Genomic DNA, 16,790 nt, shown 5'->3' with positions numbered 1-16,790 from the left:
ATTTCTTTTCTTTTCTTTTTTTAATTTTTCAGAAAAAAAACAAAAAAGGCTTCAGGAAAAAGACGGGGAAAAAAAATTTTTTCCTGGTTTTTTTCCGGGCCTTCACATCTCTAGTTGGTCCTAATGAAAAGTATTATGTGGCTTTTGTTTTCACTATTTATGGATATGTGAGTGTGCAAACTTAAATGTATTTGTTGCTAATTGCTTTAATGTCGCTCTTTCCTTCCCCTAGTTGAGTGTGAAGAAACAAGTAGTCTGTTTTCACCAGACTAATAGATCTAGTCTTTTACTGATGCTTGGTTCCAGATTTGCATTACTGCTTGTGATTGGTGGAATAATGCTTTCGCATTAGTTAAAAGGACATGCTTGCCAGGCAGTCCTAAGAACAAATTTTCAGTCCAGCAGGAGACTTAAACAGATCTTGGTCTTTTGTGTGCTTGTGAGAAGGTTAACGGCTGCTCTCTGAGCCCTCTCAGCTCTTCAGGAGGTTCAGCCAACAGGGCTCAACTTCTTGTGTCTTCTTTGTTCAAATGAAGCACCTTGCACCAGCCTCTGTTTTAAAAGATGCTTTGAACAAATTAAGGAAGTAACTGCAAAGCATGTAAGCCCTAAAAGCCTGCCCAGATTTATGCTGGGCACCAATTAGTGTAGAAAAGTTCACATTTCTTCCATTTCCTTACCTTGTGCAACTTTTTTCTTAACTGCAATGCAGATTTCTGGTTCTTCTGTTTAATTTTGCTTTTTGAACTTTCAAATGTCTTTTTGAATGTCTATTTATTCTGGTTTTTCCTACCCACATTAAGATTGCTCTAGCTGTGCTGTGAAGGAGAAAAAGTACATAGAACAGCCCTTAAACTACCCCTCAGCAAAGAGTAAATAGATTCTTTTTTGGTACTTTATTTCAGACAGGTACCCAGAAACCTGACACCTGAGCAAGGCTGTTAACGACAGGACATTTTGGCAGTACTTAATTCATTGGGTCTCCATAAGTCAGAAGCAATTAGATGGCACTTAACACAGACACGCCCCACCCAGAAACCTAGCATTAAAAGTCTGTTAGCAGGCATACGGCTTAAATGGCTCTTAGTTATTTTGTTTTTGAAAGAGAAGCTTGCTCACCACTGAGTCCACTCTGTTGACTTGTTCCAACACCTTAAAACAGAATTCTCGTCAACAACCCACAGCCCACTGGGGAAAGCGATTAATAAATGGAAAGTATTATTATTATTATACAAGCCTAGCCAAAATCACCAATCTCTTTACAGTGGGGAGGCAATTTTGAAGCCTTCATTCAGAAAACCTTTCAAATTTGCAGCTCTCGTTCTGATGTCCTGTAAACGGATGTCCAATCACACAATGAAACTGCAATATCATTGTCCAAGTCAGGGAACCTCATCCTCCTTCCTGTGCTATGCTGGGTCCAACCAGGCTCACTAAAGGACCACAGGAAGACACAGAAAGGCAGGGTGCACTTTTGCCACTCAGGTTTGAAGAGGGGCTCCAGCAATACTGTCTAAAAGGGAAGGTAAGTAAGAGAACCACATTGATGTATTTGGTCACCATGGAGCTACAGTGATGCACCCTCTCCTCCACCCACTACTTCTTCCCAGCTCTCTGACCTCATGCTGTGCGTTAGAGGAAGTCAGGCCCTGCCTGACTCTCAAGCCCAGAACTCAGAAGAGGGCCAAGGTCTGCTCTCTGACTTTGCACTTGTCCTGCTTACAGGAAGGGTGGGTCCAGGCCTACCACTTCAACCCAGCCGTGGCAACAGACAGGGAGTGGGGTCTGTCCGAGAATAAAAGTCCAAGACATGCAATATCGAGCCAAAGTTCCCTCTCAGAAGCAGGCAGTACAGTCAGGGGGGAATCCAAGAAGCAGAGTCCAGATCCAGTCCAAGGTCAGGCAACAGGTTCTCCAACCCAGGGACACAGTTCCGAGGCAGGATCACCCACTAGCATGCGCACGCAATGATCCATCACTGACCCTGGTCTCACAGCCAGCTTAAGTAGCCAGTTGCCCTTCCAGGTGCCGCTGGGTACTGTTCTTAGCTGAGTCAGCCTTCCTCCTCCTGAAGAGCAGCACAGCCTGGATCCTGCAAGGACTCATCAGGGGAGTCCTGCCCCTGCTTCTACAAAAGAAGAGCAACTGCAGGCTGCCATGCACACGCTCCTGTGTTTGCTCAGGGCCTCTGCTCTGGCTCTTTGTCTTATTCTTTCCCAAGGTTCTGGGGGAGACTGTGGTGGGTCTAGAAGGGGGGGGTCTGTCTACCTGTACGGATGCCTCCTGTCTTGATGGCCCTTCTAACTCAGGGCCAGTAGTTGTAGAGGAAGAAGAGAGAAGAAGAGATTGGATTTATACCCCACCCTTCACTACCTGAAGCGGCTTACAATCTCCTTTCCCTTCATGACAACACTGAACCCTGAGGCATTCATAACACTTCCCAAGTTCATCCTGCATTCCAAGATAATTGTTGCCTGTGCCCCTAGCCTGGACCTCAATGGAGAATAAAGGGACTTGTTCATGACTGCACTGAACTTTGTGAGACATTCTGAATGCTTCCAAAACACAACACAGAGGACATGTTGCCCTACAGTTAATGTGCTCTTATGGACTTTATAACCCATACGTGATAAAATGGACTGTGCAAGCCATGTGCAAATAGGGATCGAACTGTGTGGTAACCCAAAAAGGATACCAGCTAGACACACACCCAAAAGCAGAGAGCTTTCCTGTAAGTTGAAAAAGGAGTTCCTAGATGTTACCTGCCCTCTTGCCTGCTGAAGGATGGACCAGCTCCCTAGCCATGTGACGCACTGTGTGACGCACTGTAAACCCAGAGAGAAGACCAGAAAAAAAGCGCTCCAAACGCCATAAGGAGCTCCCTCTGACACACGCAGGCAACCCACACACACACCCCGCACCCATACATCTACCTGCAAGACTGCACGTAACCAAGAGGTTCTACACATGGTTGCTTGGAAACTAATCTCTCGCCCATGAACAGGCTCCACTAAGCCCATCAAAAAACAATAGCCCTAGCTCGATGACTCATACCCTCTTCATCCAGGTGCCACTCTCCAGTCCAAGTTACTAGCTCTTAATATTGACCACTCCCTGTCCCCTCCCCTGGTTCTTTGTACCCAGTAGGTGTGTTTTTGGGACGGACTAGTAGGAGGTGGGCCAAGACATGTGACCAGCCTGGCACAACCCCCCAAGCTCCCCCCTCTTAAAAGGGACACCCAGCTATGTGCTCGCTCTCTTGCTTTCTCTCTACACCCCCTCAACAACCTATATACTCTGACTCTCATTCTAGTAGCTACCTTGCTACCCAACCTACCCCAGGCTCTTAGTCTGCAGCTAAGGCCTACCACGTGCTTTCTGCTGGTTCAGTCTGCACGCTCCCCTTTCCTAGCATAATCCCCATTTTTCTAGTATTCCCTTATTTTTCCATTTGGCAAGCTTCATCTCTTCAGATCAGGTAACGTATAGCCAAACCAACGAATCTCCTGCTAATGAGATTGTGCTATCCCAATCTCTCTAAGTTTCCTAGCCCTGTATAATTGTATGTGTGTTTGTGTAATGTCTGAATGTGCATATAATACAGTAAAAGACTTTGATTTAAACTAATATCAGCCTGCTTGTCTGTTACTGGTACTCTGGATAAGTGGCAGCCTCTGTATATAAAGGTGATCGCACCCTTATGCCAACTGCTATTATAAACAACTCATATTCCCCCAATATTGATAAGGAATGAGAGCCCTCCCCCAAATCCTCTGTCCGTGCCCTTGACCCGCGGTTAGTGGTAACCACAAATAATGGCTAGCTACCAAGGACAGGGAAGATCTGTGGACCCCTGTAAAGAGTCACAAGAGCAGCAAGAGCATGACACAGAAGAAAGTGAAGAGCTGGCCATGAACAGTCCAGAGAGCAGAATAGCAGACCAGAACAAGAGTTTGTGCCTGGTTGTATGGAGTCCCTGTGGGGGGTCTCAGAGCACAAGCACTTAGTGGAGCAGGAGCTGGATGTCTGCTCTCCGTCTGTATCTCTGCTATGAACAATACTAGAGTGTGAAAATGTAAAATTCTCCACACAAAATATACCAATTTTTAAAGGAAAGATTCTAGCTTCTTCTTTCTCAAAAATGGTCTATTAATAAAGCATCCTATTCCCTAGTTATAAAAAAACCCTTGGGTTTTGAAAAGACAATTATTTATGTGGATTTTATAATTTCCTTTAATGCAATTTCAGTGGCAATATACATATATGGAAACTGGGATTGTGCCATTTACCTTCATCCCTGCTCTTGCTTTTCAGTATGGCTGAGAGCTGAAACACTGGGGGGGGGGGTGATGATCATTAGCCTGCAGACACATTAACACAAGCTGTGCTCTTAAGGAAGTGGATGGGAAAGAAAGGCAGGGTCAACACAGGGCTGGGTTTATTCCGTGTGAGACAGTCGATGTTCAAAACACCATGCAAGAATTCATCCCACACGTATCAGATGAAATTACTCCTTGCAGCAAACTGCCTGCAGCTTAAAGATTTTTGTTACTCTTCTCTTTCATATAAATGTAACCAGGGGGAGGATGGGAATCAAAGACTATCAGCGCAATTAACCCATACATACTATACCCCAAACTTTTAATATTTTTTTTTCAAAAACTGATGTAGGAAATTAATTTCAGTCATGTCTGAGAAAGACAAAACGCTTAGAGACCAGAAAGCCCAATTCTCCCATCCATTTATGTCAAGCTCATGAAACCAACTAAACAACAAACATAAAGCCCCTTGGCAGTTCTCTTCTGCTGGGGTGGAGCAGGTCCCTGTGTCCTCCACTAAAGCCATGGGCCAGAGCAGACATTACTTCATGACTCAAGTGTACAGAATAGTTAGAACATCAGTTTATGACCTAAGCCCTGAAAGCAAATACCAACATTTTTATGGAATCAGAGCTACCACAGGCAATTTCTGTACTGTTGCCCAGCCAGGAGTATTATGATTGCAACAGGGTTGCCAAAGCTATTTTGAGACCCTCCGAAGTGTTGGAAAAGATCCAGTGTGGTGCATGATTAGAGTGTCAGACTAGGATCTGGAAGACCCAGGTTCAAGTCCCCACTCTACTGTGGAAGATTGCTGGGTGACCTTGGGCCAGTCATATGCCCGCAGGCTAATCTACCTCACAGAGATGTTGTGAGGATAAAACAGAGGAAAGGAGATCAATGTAACACTCCTTGATTCCCCACTTAGAAGAAAGGTGGGGTATAAAAGAAGGAAATGAATATGTGTGTAATGCCTACGGCCAACGAACCACTGTTATGCAGCAGACAGATTCTACTCCCCCCTCCCCCCAAAAAAGGAGTTGGTCGGACCTAAGGGAAAATCACACTAAGGCAGGCTGGTCAATGCCTGAAAACGAGTCTGAGCAGACCAGAATAAAGAAAAACAGTGGGGGGGGGGGCACCAGCAAAGACGAAGAAATCAGTAACAGGCTTGCAAAGCAAGAAACAAGACATAAACAGGCAGGGGGCATACGAAGCAGCAGAGTCTGTGAGCAACACACAGCAGAGGTTTTGTTGTACAGATAATCCCTGCCATGGCCAAGATTGCAGAGAGACAGGGGAGGGCAATGGCCAACCACACTGGGGAAGGGTCAAGCAAGTCAAAACCTGGTAAAGCTGCCTGCGCCCAAAGCAGCCATCAGTTTTGAACTCAGCAGCGGACACTCAAGGAGCAGCAGATAGCTCCTGGAAGGCCTGTGCTTCAAGCCCATTGGTGGATGTGATCCTAAGAGGCATCCCTAATAGTACCAGAGATTCTGGGTTCGGTCATAATTCCTGGGAGGGCTATGTTAGGCATTTCCCCAAGAACCAGTGGTTCCAATTCACAAAGACAATAATCGAAAAATCTAACTTCATTGTAGAGTCTTCTATCAGCTGGGACTAGCGGGATGTGATTTGCAAAGGACTCGACTGTGCGACTGAAAAACAACAAAAACCACATGCTGCATAGATATTATACCTTATTTGGATAGAGCGTTTTCTTGAACCTATGGGAATCACACTGCTAGCCAGACTGTGGATGCAAACTATTAAATCTGAACTTGATATTCACCAGAGCACTACCGGCTGTACGCTCTGGTTTATGTGATGTCCAGTGTTAGTTCTTTAGTATCTTGATACAGGAGTGGTGCAGGTACCCAAATACAAAGTACATGCATTGCTTGACAAATTTCCAGCAATGTAAAATTTGGTACATATTAAAAATGTGTAGGAGCAATGGCCCAGTTTTCCAATCAATATATCACTGCCAACACTAAAATCCCTTTATCTACCATAGAGACAATTACCAGTTTTATAAGCTAATAAAAACTGCAGTAATAACCCTAATCATCCAAGCTAGGCCTGCATGACCCTGAAAGTTTAGAAACACCTTTCAGAAGATCAGAAGGCTTCTGTTCTACAGTCAGTGACCCAAGCATAGAAATTACTCTCCCCCCAAATTATTTCAGCTTGTTCTTTCCACAACTAGGAAGTGGAAATTAACTCATTTTTTTCCCTGTGGGAACCACCAGTCTTTCACCTTTCCATTCTCCCTTCCAGAGTGACTTTCCAGTGGAAACATCTATAAACAATCCACTAAAATTACCAAGGCATTACACGTTGAAATCTAGCACTAGGCCAAAAAAAGGGTACTTCTTCACCCCCAAAACGTTTTGTTAATTATACCACCTAATCCTTTCTTCTGTCCTTTATTTTCTTGAAAATGGACTGTGACTGATGTAGACAGATATTTGTAACTGAAAAAGTGCAGAGGGGTACATATACCGTGTTTCCCCGAAAATAAGACACTGTCTTATATTTATTTTTTCTCAAGAAGACACACTAGAGCTTATACCACAAATGCATAGAAATCCTGCTAGGGCTTATTTTTGGGGTAGGTCTTATTTTCAGGGAAACAGGGTATCCATCAATGCTGATACAATGTACCAGTCGCTTTTTCACAAACGTATCAACACATCACTCTGGTTTGCACATAACTGTGTTGCAGAAAAAACAATTACCTGTTTATTTACAATGTTTGTATGTCACTTTTCTCCCTCAAGAAACAATACAATTAAATAAACAAAAGAGACCTATCCTGTGCTGGTCCTGATCCACACGGCTGCCTAACACAGGCCTTGGGCTAAAAAGGACATGTAAACCTTCAGACAAATGTTGGAATTGAAACAAGGTTAAAAATCTCAACCATATTCAGGATGAAGGTACAAGCTTAGCAACAAATAATGTGTGGCAGAAATTGTATTTTTAATCAACATTTGGGCCAGCCATAACTGTAAGTACTCATGGAGTGCATGGTGTGTAGAAGGTACCAAGTCCTAAAGTCAGCAGTGGAAGAGCAATTTTTATATATATATATAGCTCTGACACAGCATAAGAATCAGTTGCTCAGGATGGGGATGCACATGCAGAAAGCTACTTCTGTACAGTGTTCTTCCCCACTGGACTGATCCCCAAGTCAAGCGGGTCTGGCTCTACACACTGTGACCCAGGACTGCAATTCCAAAGTTAAGATCTGCAGACACACTTGGCCTATGGTCTTCTACTGCAAGGCCCAGAAACATTGAAGAACACTTTCTGATAGTGGCTCACGAGAGCTGACAAGCTCTTGATTCACACTTAAGACTATTTAGATTGGCTCAGCACGAGTATCAAGAGGAAGACATTATTACTAAATGCTGTTAAATTTTCTGAACATTGATCCACTAACTAGTTAAACCAGGATGCATAAGGTTGTTTCAAGAGGTCTTAAGCAGAAATCTTAACAAAACTTATTGGGGAATAAGGCCCCTTCAACACAGTGGGCCTTACACTTCTGAGAAACACAAACTGCATATATTCAGTTTTGCTAGTTTAAGGATCAGTCTCAAGGCCAACTGATAGTGAACAATGTAGTGGCTCACGAGAGCCGACAAGCTCTTGATTCACACTTAAGACTATTTAGATTGGCTCAGCACCACGAGTATCAAGAGGAAGACATTATTACTAAATGCTGTTAAATTTTCTGAACATTGATCCACTAACTAGTTAAACCAGGATGCATAAGGTTGTTTCAAGAGGTCTTAAGCAGAAATCTTAACAAAACGTATTGGGGAATAAGGCCCATTGAGAAACACAAACTGCATATATTCAGTTTTGCTAGTTTAAGGATCAGTCTCAAGGCCAACTGATAGTGAACAGTGTTATATATTCTATGGCTGCATGACAAACTGGTGTCTCATTGTGTTTTAAAAATATTTTCACCTCTGAAAGAGAGAGCTCCCAGTAGCACAAAAGGAGCCTTGGTTGGCTCAAAGGCAACAATAAGAAATACTACCTATCGGCGTGCACATGCTGCAGATATGTTACACATGGCTGACAAAGTGCTGATAAAGCATTTGCACTGTACAAGCTGAAAAAGGGCATGAGAAAAAAATTAATTTTCATGGCCCTTCAGAAAGCACTCAACATGCAACTGCACAGGGAGGTGCTTATCCAGAAACTGGGGGGGAGGAGAAGAGAGTAAACCTTAAAAAAATGACTACAGGGAAAGAATCTTTATAGAGTCAATGGCCTATGATTCAGAATTGATGCAACTCCACTAAAATCAGCTGTGCAAATGCTGTGATTAGAAAGTCTGAGATGAGAAAACACACACAGCATAGAACATTTCAGAAACAACCAATTTATATGGCACACAAACCATTCACTAATTGCTCTTTCTGGAGCAACTGGAATTACAGACCATTGTTACATCTGAAGATTAAGAAGCAGAGAATCTGGACCAATTTGTATTCAAAAATCATATCAAATCTTCCCCAGCCCCATCGTGGACAAAATGAGATTTTTAGGGCATACAAAGCTTCTTTTTTTTCCATAGCTCTCTTACATCTTAAAACCGTGCTACATCATTACTCTGTATTCTTTATACATTTTGACCTGCCACTCCTGCTCTCTTTTCCTAAAGCACCATAAAATACAACATAGTAATACAGCATTTTGCTCAGGGGTTAATGCAAAATCTGAACCACCACGGAGAACCTTAATGAATTTGTTGATGGAATTTTGCTGCATTATACGATGAGGCTGCTGGTTCAATCCTAGCTTCCAGCGTGGGGGTGTTTTGTGTGGGTGGGCTTTTTTGCAGGGGTTATTTTCATTTTCCACTGGTACCAGCTGAAACACAGTGTACTAACACTGTAGATCTAACTGCAGGCTATTTGGGTACTTAAAAACATAGACAGTTTTTGTTTAATATCAGCCATGGTCAAATATTTCATTCTAGAGAAAGGTGGTCGAACAGGTGGTGGATGGACGACTTCAAGCATTCCTGGATGAAGCAGAGTGTCTGGATCTTTTCCAATCTGTTTTAGCTCATGATAGAACTGGAACAGCCTTGGTCACCCTAGTGCCTGTGCCAGGAGACAAACAATCTGTTGATTCTCCTGAACCTCTCAGTGGCTTTCAATACCATCACTTGTAGTATCCTTCTGGACCACCTCTCCAGACTGCGACTGGGAGGCACCATTTTAAAGTGGTTCCAGAACTACCTGGAGCGTAGGTTTCAGAAGATGGTGCTGGGGGACTGCTGCTCAGCCCCTTGCCTTAGGGCTACGGGATCCCACAAGAATTTCTTTTGTCCCCTATGCTTTTCAACATGTACATGAAACTGCTCAGTGAGGTCATCGGAAAAACCAGACTGGGTCATCACCAGTACATGAATAAAGCACATCTTTATCTTGCACTTCCAGCCGATCCCAGGGAGGCTGTTGAAACCCTGAACTGGTGTCTGGAGGCAGTTCTGGAGTGGATGTGGGCAAATAAACTGAAGCTTAACCCCAATGAGACAGACGTGCCACTGGTGAGCAGAAAGACTTACCTGAAACTTAAGGTGTTACCCATTCTGGATGGGCTTGCACTTCCATTGAAGGAACAGGTTCATCTGAGGGTGTTTTTGGACCCAGCCTACTACTGGACATGCAGGTGGCAGCTGTGGCCAGGAGCGCCTTTTACCAGAAAAGATCTGGCCACTATGGTGTATGCCTTGGTTACATCCAGATTAGATTACACCAGTGCATATTACGTGGGGCTGCCAGGATGTTGACTGGAGTGGGTCATAAGGACCATATCACTGTAGTCTTGGTCCAACCACCCTGGTTCCCAATCTGTTTCCAGGCACAATTCAAGAAGCTGGTGTTGACCTTCATAGTTTGGAACTAGCATACCTGAAACACTACCTACTCCCTTGCAAACCTACCCAAGCACTACAGTCATCTGAGATCATGCTTCAGGTGCCCCTGCCTTTGAAATTAGAAGAAAAGAGATTAGATTTATACCCTGCCCTGCACTCGGAGTCTCAGAGTGGCTCACAAAGTCCTTTCCCTTCCCCACCCCACAACAGACACTCTGTGAAGTAGGTGGGGCTGAGAGAGCTCTGAGAGAACAGCTCTGACAGAACTATGGCTTGCCCAAGGTCATCCAGCAGCTGCAAGTGGAGGGGTGGAGAATCAATCCCGGTTCTCCCAGATTACAGTCTGCATACTTAACCACTACACCAAATTAGGCAGTTGGCAACCCAGGCCTTCTCAGTCATGGCACCTAAACTTTGGAACTCTCTCGCAAGTCACACTGGCCTGTCCCTTTCTGTCACCATTTTTCACTAGCAGGATAAGATGTTTTTGTTTCATCTAGTGTTCCCTAGTGATCCCTCCTTCCTGCCCTATGTTTGGTTTTATGTATGTGTACAGAAAACTGCAGCTGCATGCTTTTTACTCAGTAAAAACCACTAATACCACAGGTTCAGATGGATAGCCGTGTTTGGTCTGAAGCAACACAACAAAGTGTGAGTCCAATGGCACCTTTAAGGCCAAGAAAGTTTTATTCTGGCTAGGAGCTTTCGCGTGCACGCACATTTCATCCGATACTTTGTTCCACGGATACCATAGCTGAAGATTACTGGAGACGACAGCCTTCCCAAATCCTTTCTCCACCCCCCACCCCCCCTTGTGTTATCAACCCACAGAGGCAGGCTGGCCATCGAGCGCAGTGGGAGAAATCCTACTCGGCTGCTGGTGTGCAGCGCAGCAACTTCTTCCCCTCCAGCCTGCTCTTCAGCCCCCAAGCAGGAGACCTTTCCGTGTCAGGAGGCGCCACGCCGCCGCTCCTCCCGCACCTCCCGGGCAGCGTGCATGACAGGCAAGTGCCCCTCCTCCCCACCCGTAACCCAGGGGGGCTTCTCTCAACCCCCGTGTCTTCCACGCCGACTCACCCCCACCGGGCTACGCGGGAGGGGCAGGCCAATGCTCGCGCTCCGCCCCTTCTAGTCCCCACCGGCGAAACCCCTGTGAGGGAGCAGCGCGTACCGCTCTGTGCACTGAGAGCGTGACAGCTGAGAGACGCTTCCGCGGAGAACGCGCCTACCGCCTTTCCGGAAGCTCCTCCTTCACGACACAGTTGACGTTACGGCCGGCTGGCGACTGTCGCCCCTCACAAGTGGGCATTCCCCCCCCCCACAAAGCAATGGCGGCTCAGAAGACACCACGTGACGGTCCCCACGCCCTCTGAAGTTGGCCTCTCTAGGCGGCGCAGTATCCTCTATGGTCTTCCCTTAGGCATAGAAGCGGAGCTGGGAGGGAAACGGGTTTCCCCGTCCTCCTCTTCCTACTTCCGGTGGGCTGGTGAGTGGATCTTTTCGGGAAGAAAGGGGGATGGGGGAGAGCGGAGGCCTCCCTTGGGCTGGGAGGAGGCAAGGAGGGGTTGGAAAAGGGTTGCCCGAACAGTCACCCCCCCCCGTTCCCGGGAAAATGTCGAAGTGGATAACCCACCCCCCATCTTGGTAGGGACGTTTTGCCTCCCCTGCCCCCACTACCTTCGCCTCCTTCCTTTGCCTGTGTTCCTTCCCCTTGTCTAAAAACCTACGTTGTTGCCTCCTGGTTTTCTCTCTGAGGCCAGGAAACCTCGCTTCTCTTAACGGAGGCAGGACGTTTCCCTCATCTGGTGGAGATCTTCCTGTCTTACTTTCATCTTCACTTTTTCTAAAATGGCCAAGCTTTCGTCTCCTCCGGCTTCTTTTCCACTGCTTTTGACAGATGGAGCTCTTAACGTTACACAGGCACGGTAGTGATGAAGCAGGAGTTCAACAGGTGCAAGTGTCTCATGTTAAAAAAAAACCCGTTATAATATTGCTCTCGAATCTAGGTACAAATCCGTACTCAGCCACCAAAGCTCCCTAAGTGACCTTAGGCCAGGCATACTGTCTACTTTGTCTCACAAGGTTCTTGTGATGATAAAATGGAGTAGGAAATGATGGATGTTGCCATGAGTTCTTTGGAGGAAAGACAGGATAAAACTGCACAAAATTCAGTTGCTTAAAGCTGCAGAGCTGGTGTGTGTGGAAATGAGAGCAATGCTGATTAACCCTGGGAGCCAAGGCTGCAAGTAGTGCTAAGGAGATAACATCTCTTCCTCCCCCCAAGCTGCTATGATCCTATTTATTAGAACGCCACTGAAAGAAAGGAAAATTCAGTCCTTGCTCATCTTACCTGTATGACAAGTTGCTGAGGAGTAACATATTCATGTCCAAGGGATCTTAGGTGCTTGTTTCAGTTTTTCCTACCAGGTAGTGGGGGTCAGATTCACCCCTGGAAGGCTGTGTGGTAACTCTGAGCATACCTGGTGACAACTCTTGTGGTACAGTTTGTATTCTTGTTATGCACACCTTTCTGGGAGTAAGCCCCATTGGTCAAATTGGGACTTCTGAATACACATGCATAAGACTGCAGAGCTGTTGAGTTCACATCCTCCTAAACAGAAGTTCTTTCAGCTGCAGCACAGCTACTGAACAGGGCTTAATCTCAAACTTCAGTTTGAAGGGCAGACTGGATATCGAGAGTAGACAGTGTGATTGTTGTGGAGAAGTGTGTCCTGTGCAGGGGCTGGGATTCACTGCACTACACATTTTTCCATGCAGATATGCTCCAGGAATGAGTACATGGGGATCCTGTGATGCAAAAATTGGCCCTCGGCAATGTTCCCTCTAAGCTGTGGAGTCTTGTGAGCAAAAATTCTCCTTTGTGGGCTACTGGCATTAAAGTTGTGAGTGAGCAATTTGGCGACTGCATAAATTAGCTGGCTCTTGAGACGCCCTTCCTGAGCTAAGACAAAAATGTGTGAGCTGGAGTCTAAAAACCGGTGAGCTAGCTCACACTAACTCAGCTTATAGGGAACACTGGCCCTCAGTGTAAAGATGCCAAAGACTTGTGAGTTACTATGGCTATAAAGAGGTGCATGGTTAATTAATTATATTTTTTTGCTGAACAGCTACTGTTCTTCCTGATATTTTGCCTGAACTATTAGGGTCTAATACTTGCACTAACCTCACCAAATATTGTTCTTCTGACATCTGGATTCCAGAGACTAGGTGTCCTAAAATTATGACTTTACATATAAACCTGATGTCCTTAACAACTGTTCCATAGGGAAGTGCCTAAGGTGTGGTGTTTGTACACCATTGTAATGTTATGATTCCCACTTCTCCTGTTCTCCTCCAGCAGCTAATAGGATCACAGGGACCATTCCCATGCCAATATTGGATTTTCCTGGAAGTCTCTTGCTAATGAAGCATTGGCTTGTAGAAGTACTTTGTTTTTCACTCCAAATATTAAGTTCAGATGTTAATTTTTTGGAACTGTATCTTTAGCAAGTGTCGCTTGATATCCTTGTTAGAATTTATGTAATCAGAAATTACTGTATTTTCCTTTAGCTTTCCATTACAACTGTGTACAGTCCCGTGGTGTTAAACTGGAGCTTCTTAGTCTCCTAGGTAAGTGTGCAGCCATGTGATACAAACTATCATTATTAGTATGTTTTACAAGTGGGGACCTGCAAGAAACATGTGGGAGCAGCTATCCCATTCCTCCCACCTCTGCTTTGTCCCCTCTCCCCCTACTTTTATCACCCTCTTTCTCCTTCCTGCCACCCCTTTTCTTCTATCTTTCCTCCATGCCTGTCACTTCCTTTCTGCCCCCACCAAGTCACTCTCCCAGCCTCCCACCCACTTCCTCGCCCCTGCCCACAGCAGCACTGGTGATCAGTTCCTCTTAGGGCTGCCAGCTCCATGTTGGGAAATTCCTGGATATTTGGGGGTGGAGCCTTGGAAGGATTTCGTTTGAGCTTGGAAGTGACCTCAGTAGGATTTAATACCCTAAACTCCACCTTTCAAAGCACCCATTTTCTCCAGGGGAACTGATCTCTGTTGTAATTCCAGATCTCCAGCCCTCAGCTGGAAGTTGGCAGGATTAGTTCCCCTGGAGGAAATTACTGCTTTGGAGGGTGGAGCTTATGGCATCATATCTGTCTGAAGTCCCTCCCAGCCTTAATCCCCACCATCCTCAGACTCCACCCCACAAATATCCAGGAATTTCCCAACCTGGAGTTGGCATCCCAATCTCCTTCTCACCCAACAGCCAACCTACCTTTATCTGCCCCTCTGTCTTCAGCTTTCTGTCTCCTTTTCCCCTGTAGTTTCTACTGAGGAAAACTATGCTCTTTCTCCACAGTGGGGACTAAAGCAGTCATTATTCTCTCCTCCTTTTTATCCACACAACAACCCTATGAGGCAGGTTAGGCTGAATGTACATCACTGATCCAAAATCACCCAGTGAGCTTCCACAACAAGATGGGGGTCTAAACCTGGGTCTTGCAAACCCTACTCTGAAGCTCTGACCATTATACTACACTAATTTTCACTGGGTGTTGAACAGTAGCAAGCAGCCAGGCAGAAATACATATCTGCATATAGAGGGGATTGTTGAGAATATAGATATGTGTGAGAGACACATGAAGAGAATAGAAGCTGAGATGGAGGTTTTCTGCAATCTTAGTGAAAGGACTTGAGGAGATGGTAGATGAGCTCAGCAGAAGTTTTCTGCATAATTTGGAGGAAATTCTGGCAAAGATATAACATATTCCTGATACCGTATGACCAAAGATCCTGATTCAGCTGTAGTCACATTTCAAACTGAGACAGGCTTCCCAAACTGCATCAAGAGGCATCCAGCCAATTCAGTAGGACTTAGGTGAGCCTCACTGTATGGATGGGAAATGTACCACTGACATAAGTAGTAAGTGACAAATACCGTGTTCAAAGGGCTGCCATTCCTCTCCTTTAATCCCTGGGAAAATGTGTTCTGATGACAAGGGCTGTCATCGCTATTTATTCTGAAATGAAGACACTCTTTATACTGCAGTTTGTGCCTGAAAAGAGGTGTGGCATCACAACACTTATATAGCATGTATAGACTGTAAGCTTTTGTGTGACTAAAAGTATCCTTTCTTTTCTTTTTGGAGGATTTTCCCCTACTCGGTGGCAGAAAAGATGCTTGACAACATCAAATCCTGGGCTGAGTACATTGTGGAATGGGCTGCAAAGGACCCATATGGATTTCTAACCACAGTGATCCTGGCTCTCACCCCCTTATTCTTAGCAAGTGCAGTACTGTCATGGAAACTGGCAAAAATGATTGAAGTCAGGGAGCGAGAACAAAAGAAGAAACAAAAACGCCAGGAAAATATTGCTAAAGCTAAACGAACAAAGAAGGACTAAAATGGTAACCTACTGGACAGAATCCTCTCCTTTTCTAAACAGAGCTAAACGGTTCTGACGTTTTGTACTTTTTTGTTGTAAATTTTAGAGATTATGTGCAGAAACCTAAGAACTCCAGAAATGTGTTTAATTTGTGTCAAAGTTTAATTTTAATAGGTTTAAGTAGTTTTGTCCTGGGACATGTTTTCTAATTTGGGATCTATTTGTAAGGTACAGTAAGTACATCCGTACAGCATACTCAAAAATATTAAGTGATTGATGATTAAAGACCTAACAACTCAAAATTTTATATGGAAAATATGCACTGTCTTTTTCTACAATGATTTGTAGTACAGCTTACTCCTGCATTCTGCAACCCATTGTAGGTTGTCCGTAAATGTACTATTTCTGTGGTATGCTAGGAGCTTGTGTGTGGAGAATACTGTGGGTAGAGAAGGTAAAACTTTACTATAGTTGCTGAAGTTCAGGATTTATTGCCCCAATGCAGGATTTATTTTTCTTACATAGGAGGGGGCCATGGCTCCATGATACAGCATCCGCTTGAGGTGCTGAAGGTCCCAGGCTAACCCCATCCCCAGTTAAAAGGATTTGGTCATAGAGCAGACCCTGGACAACCACTGCCAGTCACAGTAGACAGCACTGACCTTGACAGATCAGAGGCCTCATGGAGTATAAAGCAGCCTCTTGCATTTGTAGTTGTGTGGTTTTGTTAAGATGGTGAAAAGAAGGCTGGGTTGGCATTTGTCTGAAACAACCATGCCTGGGGAGGTACAAGTCTGTTTTCAAACAAGGATACTAATATTTGTACATAAACAGGATAGCAAAGGTTAGAACTAACACAATTACTTTGAATCCTTGTTGGTTTAGCCTGTGGAATCAAAGCGGCTTTTTTCATAGCTTTGAGTATGGGGCATGCACAACAGCCTAAAAACTGTTATACTTCTAGCAGAATTGTAACACATTCTCCAAAGGGTGCAGGGAGTTGAGTTACAAGCCTACTGCAGCGGATTACTATTGTGCATGGAGGAAGTTAAATCACTTTCCCCTGTTATTGAGAGTGGTTCATGTGCTGCCAGCTGCCAGGTTACTCCCACTGCTAGGTAGGTAAAGGTAAAGGTTTCCCTTGCTCGAAAGCCAGTCGAATCCGACTC

The 16,790-nt window shown here is 44.9% G+C and overlaps 2 protein-coding genes across 2 annotated transcripts in view; one reads left to right on the top strand and one right to left on the bottom strand.

Moving 5' to 3' along the window:
• The window catches only part of LOC107106622 (THAP domain-containing protein 6-like), a 27,262-nt gene extending 15,619 nt beyond the window's left edge, over positions 1-11,643 (bottom strand). Inside the window, exon 1 of the mRNA XM_015406805.1 lies at positions 11,399-11,643. The gene's annotated coding sequence lies outside the window, so the exon portion shown is untranslated. The remainder of the gene's footprint in view (positions 1-11,398) is intronic.
• On the top strand, positions 11,644-16,790 carry SMIM15 (small integral membrane protein 15). The gene is made up of 3 exons (XM_015406807.1): positions 11,644-11,713; positions 13,798-13,857; positions 15,384-16,790. Exon 3 carries the CDS (start codon positions 15,412-15,414, stop codon positions 15,637-15,639), a length of 228 nt encoding a protein of 75 aa, XP_015262293.1. The 5' UTR covers positions 11,644-11,713; positions 13,798-13,857; positions 15,384-15,411; the 3' UTR covers positions 15,640-16,790.

The sequence above is a fragment of the Gekko japonicus genome, unplaced genomic scaffold, assembly GCF_001447785.1.
Source record: "Gekko japonicus isolate JY-2015 unplaced genomic scaffold, Gekko_japonicus_V1.1 scaffold700, whole genome shotgun sequence".
NCBI classification, from domain to species: Eukaryota; Metazoa; Chordata; class Lepidosauria; order Squamata; family Gekkonidae; genus Gekko; species Gekko japonicus.
The sequence above is the reverse complement of the archived record's forward strand: the minus strand, read 5'-3'. Positions and strand labels throughout refer to the sequence as shown.

Excerpts from the sequence above, each read along its gene's own strand:
- SMIM15 (XM_015406807.1), top strand. The coding sequence starts at position 15,412 with ATGCTTGACAACATCAAATCCTGGGCTGAGTACATTGTGGAATGGGCT.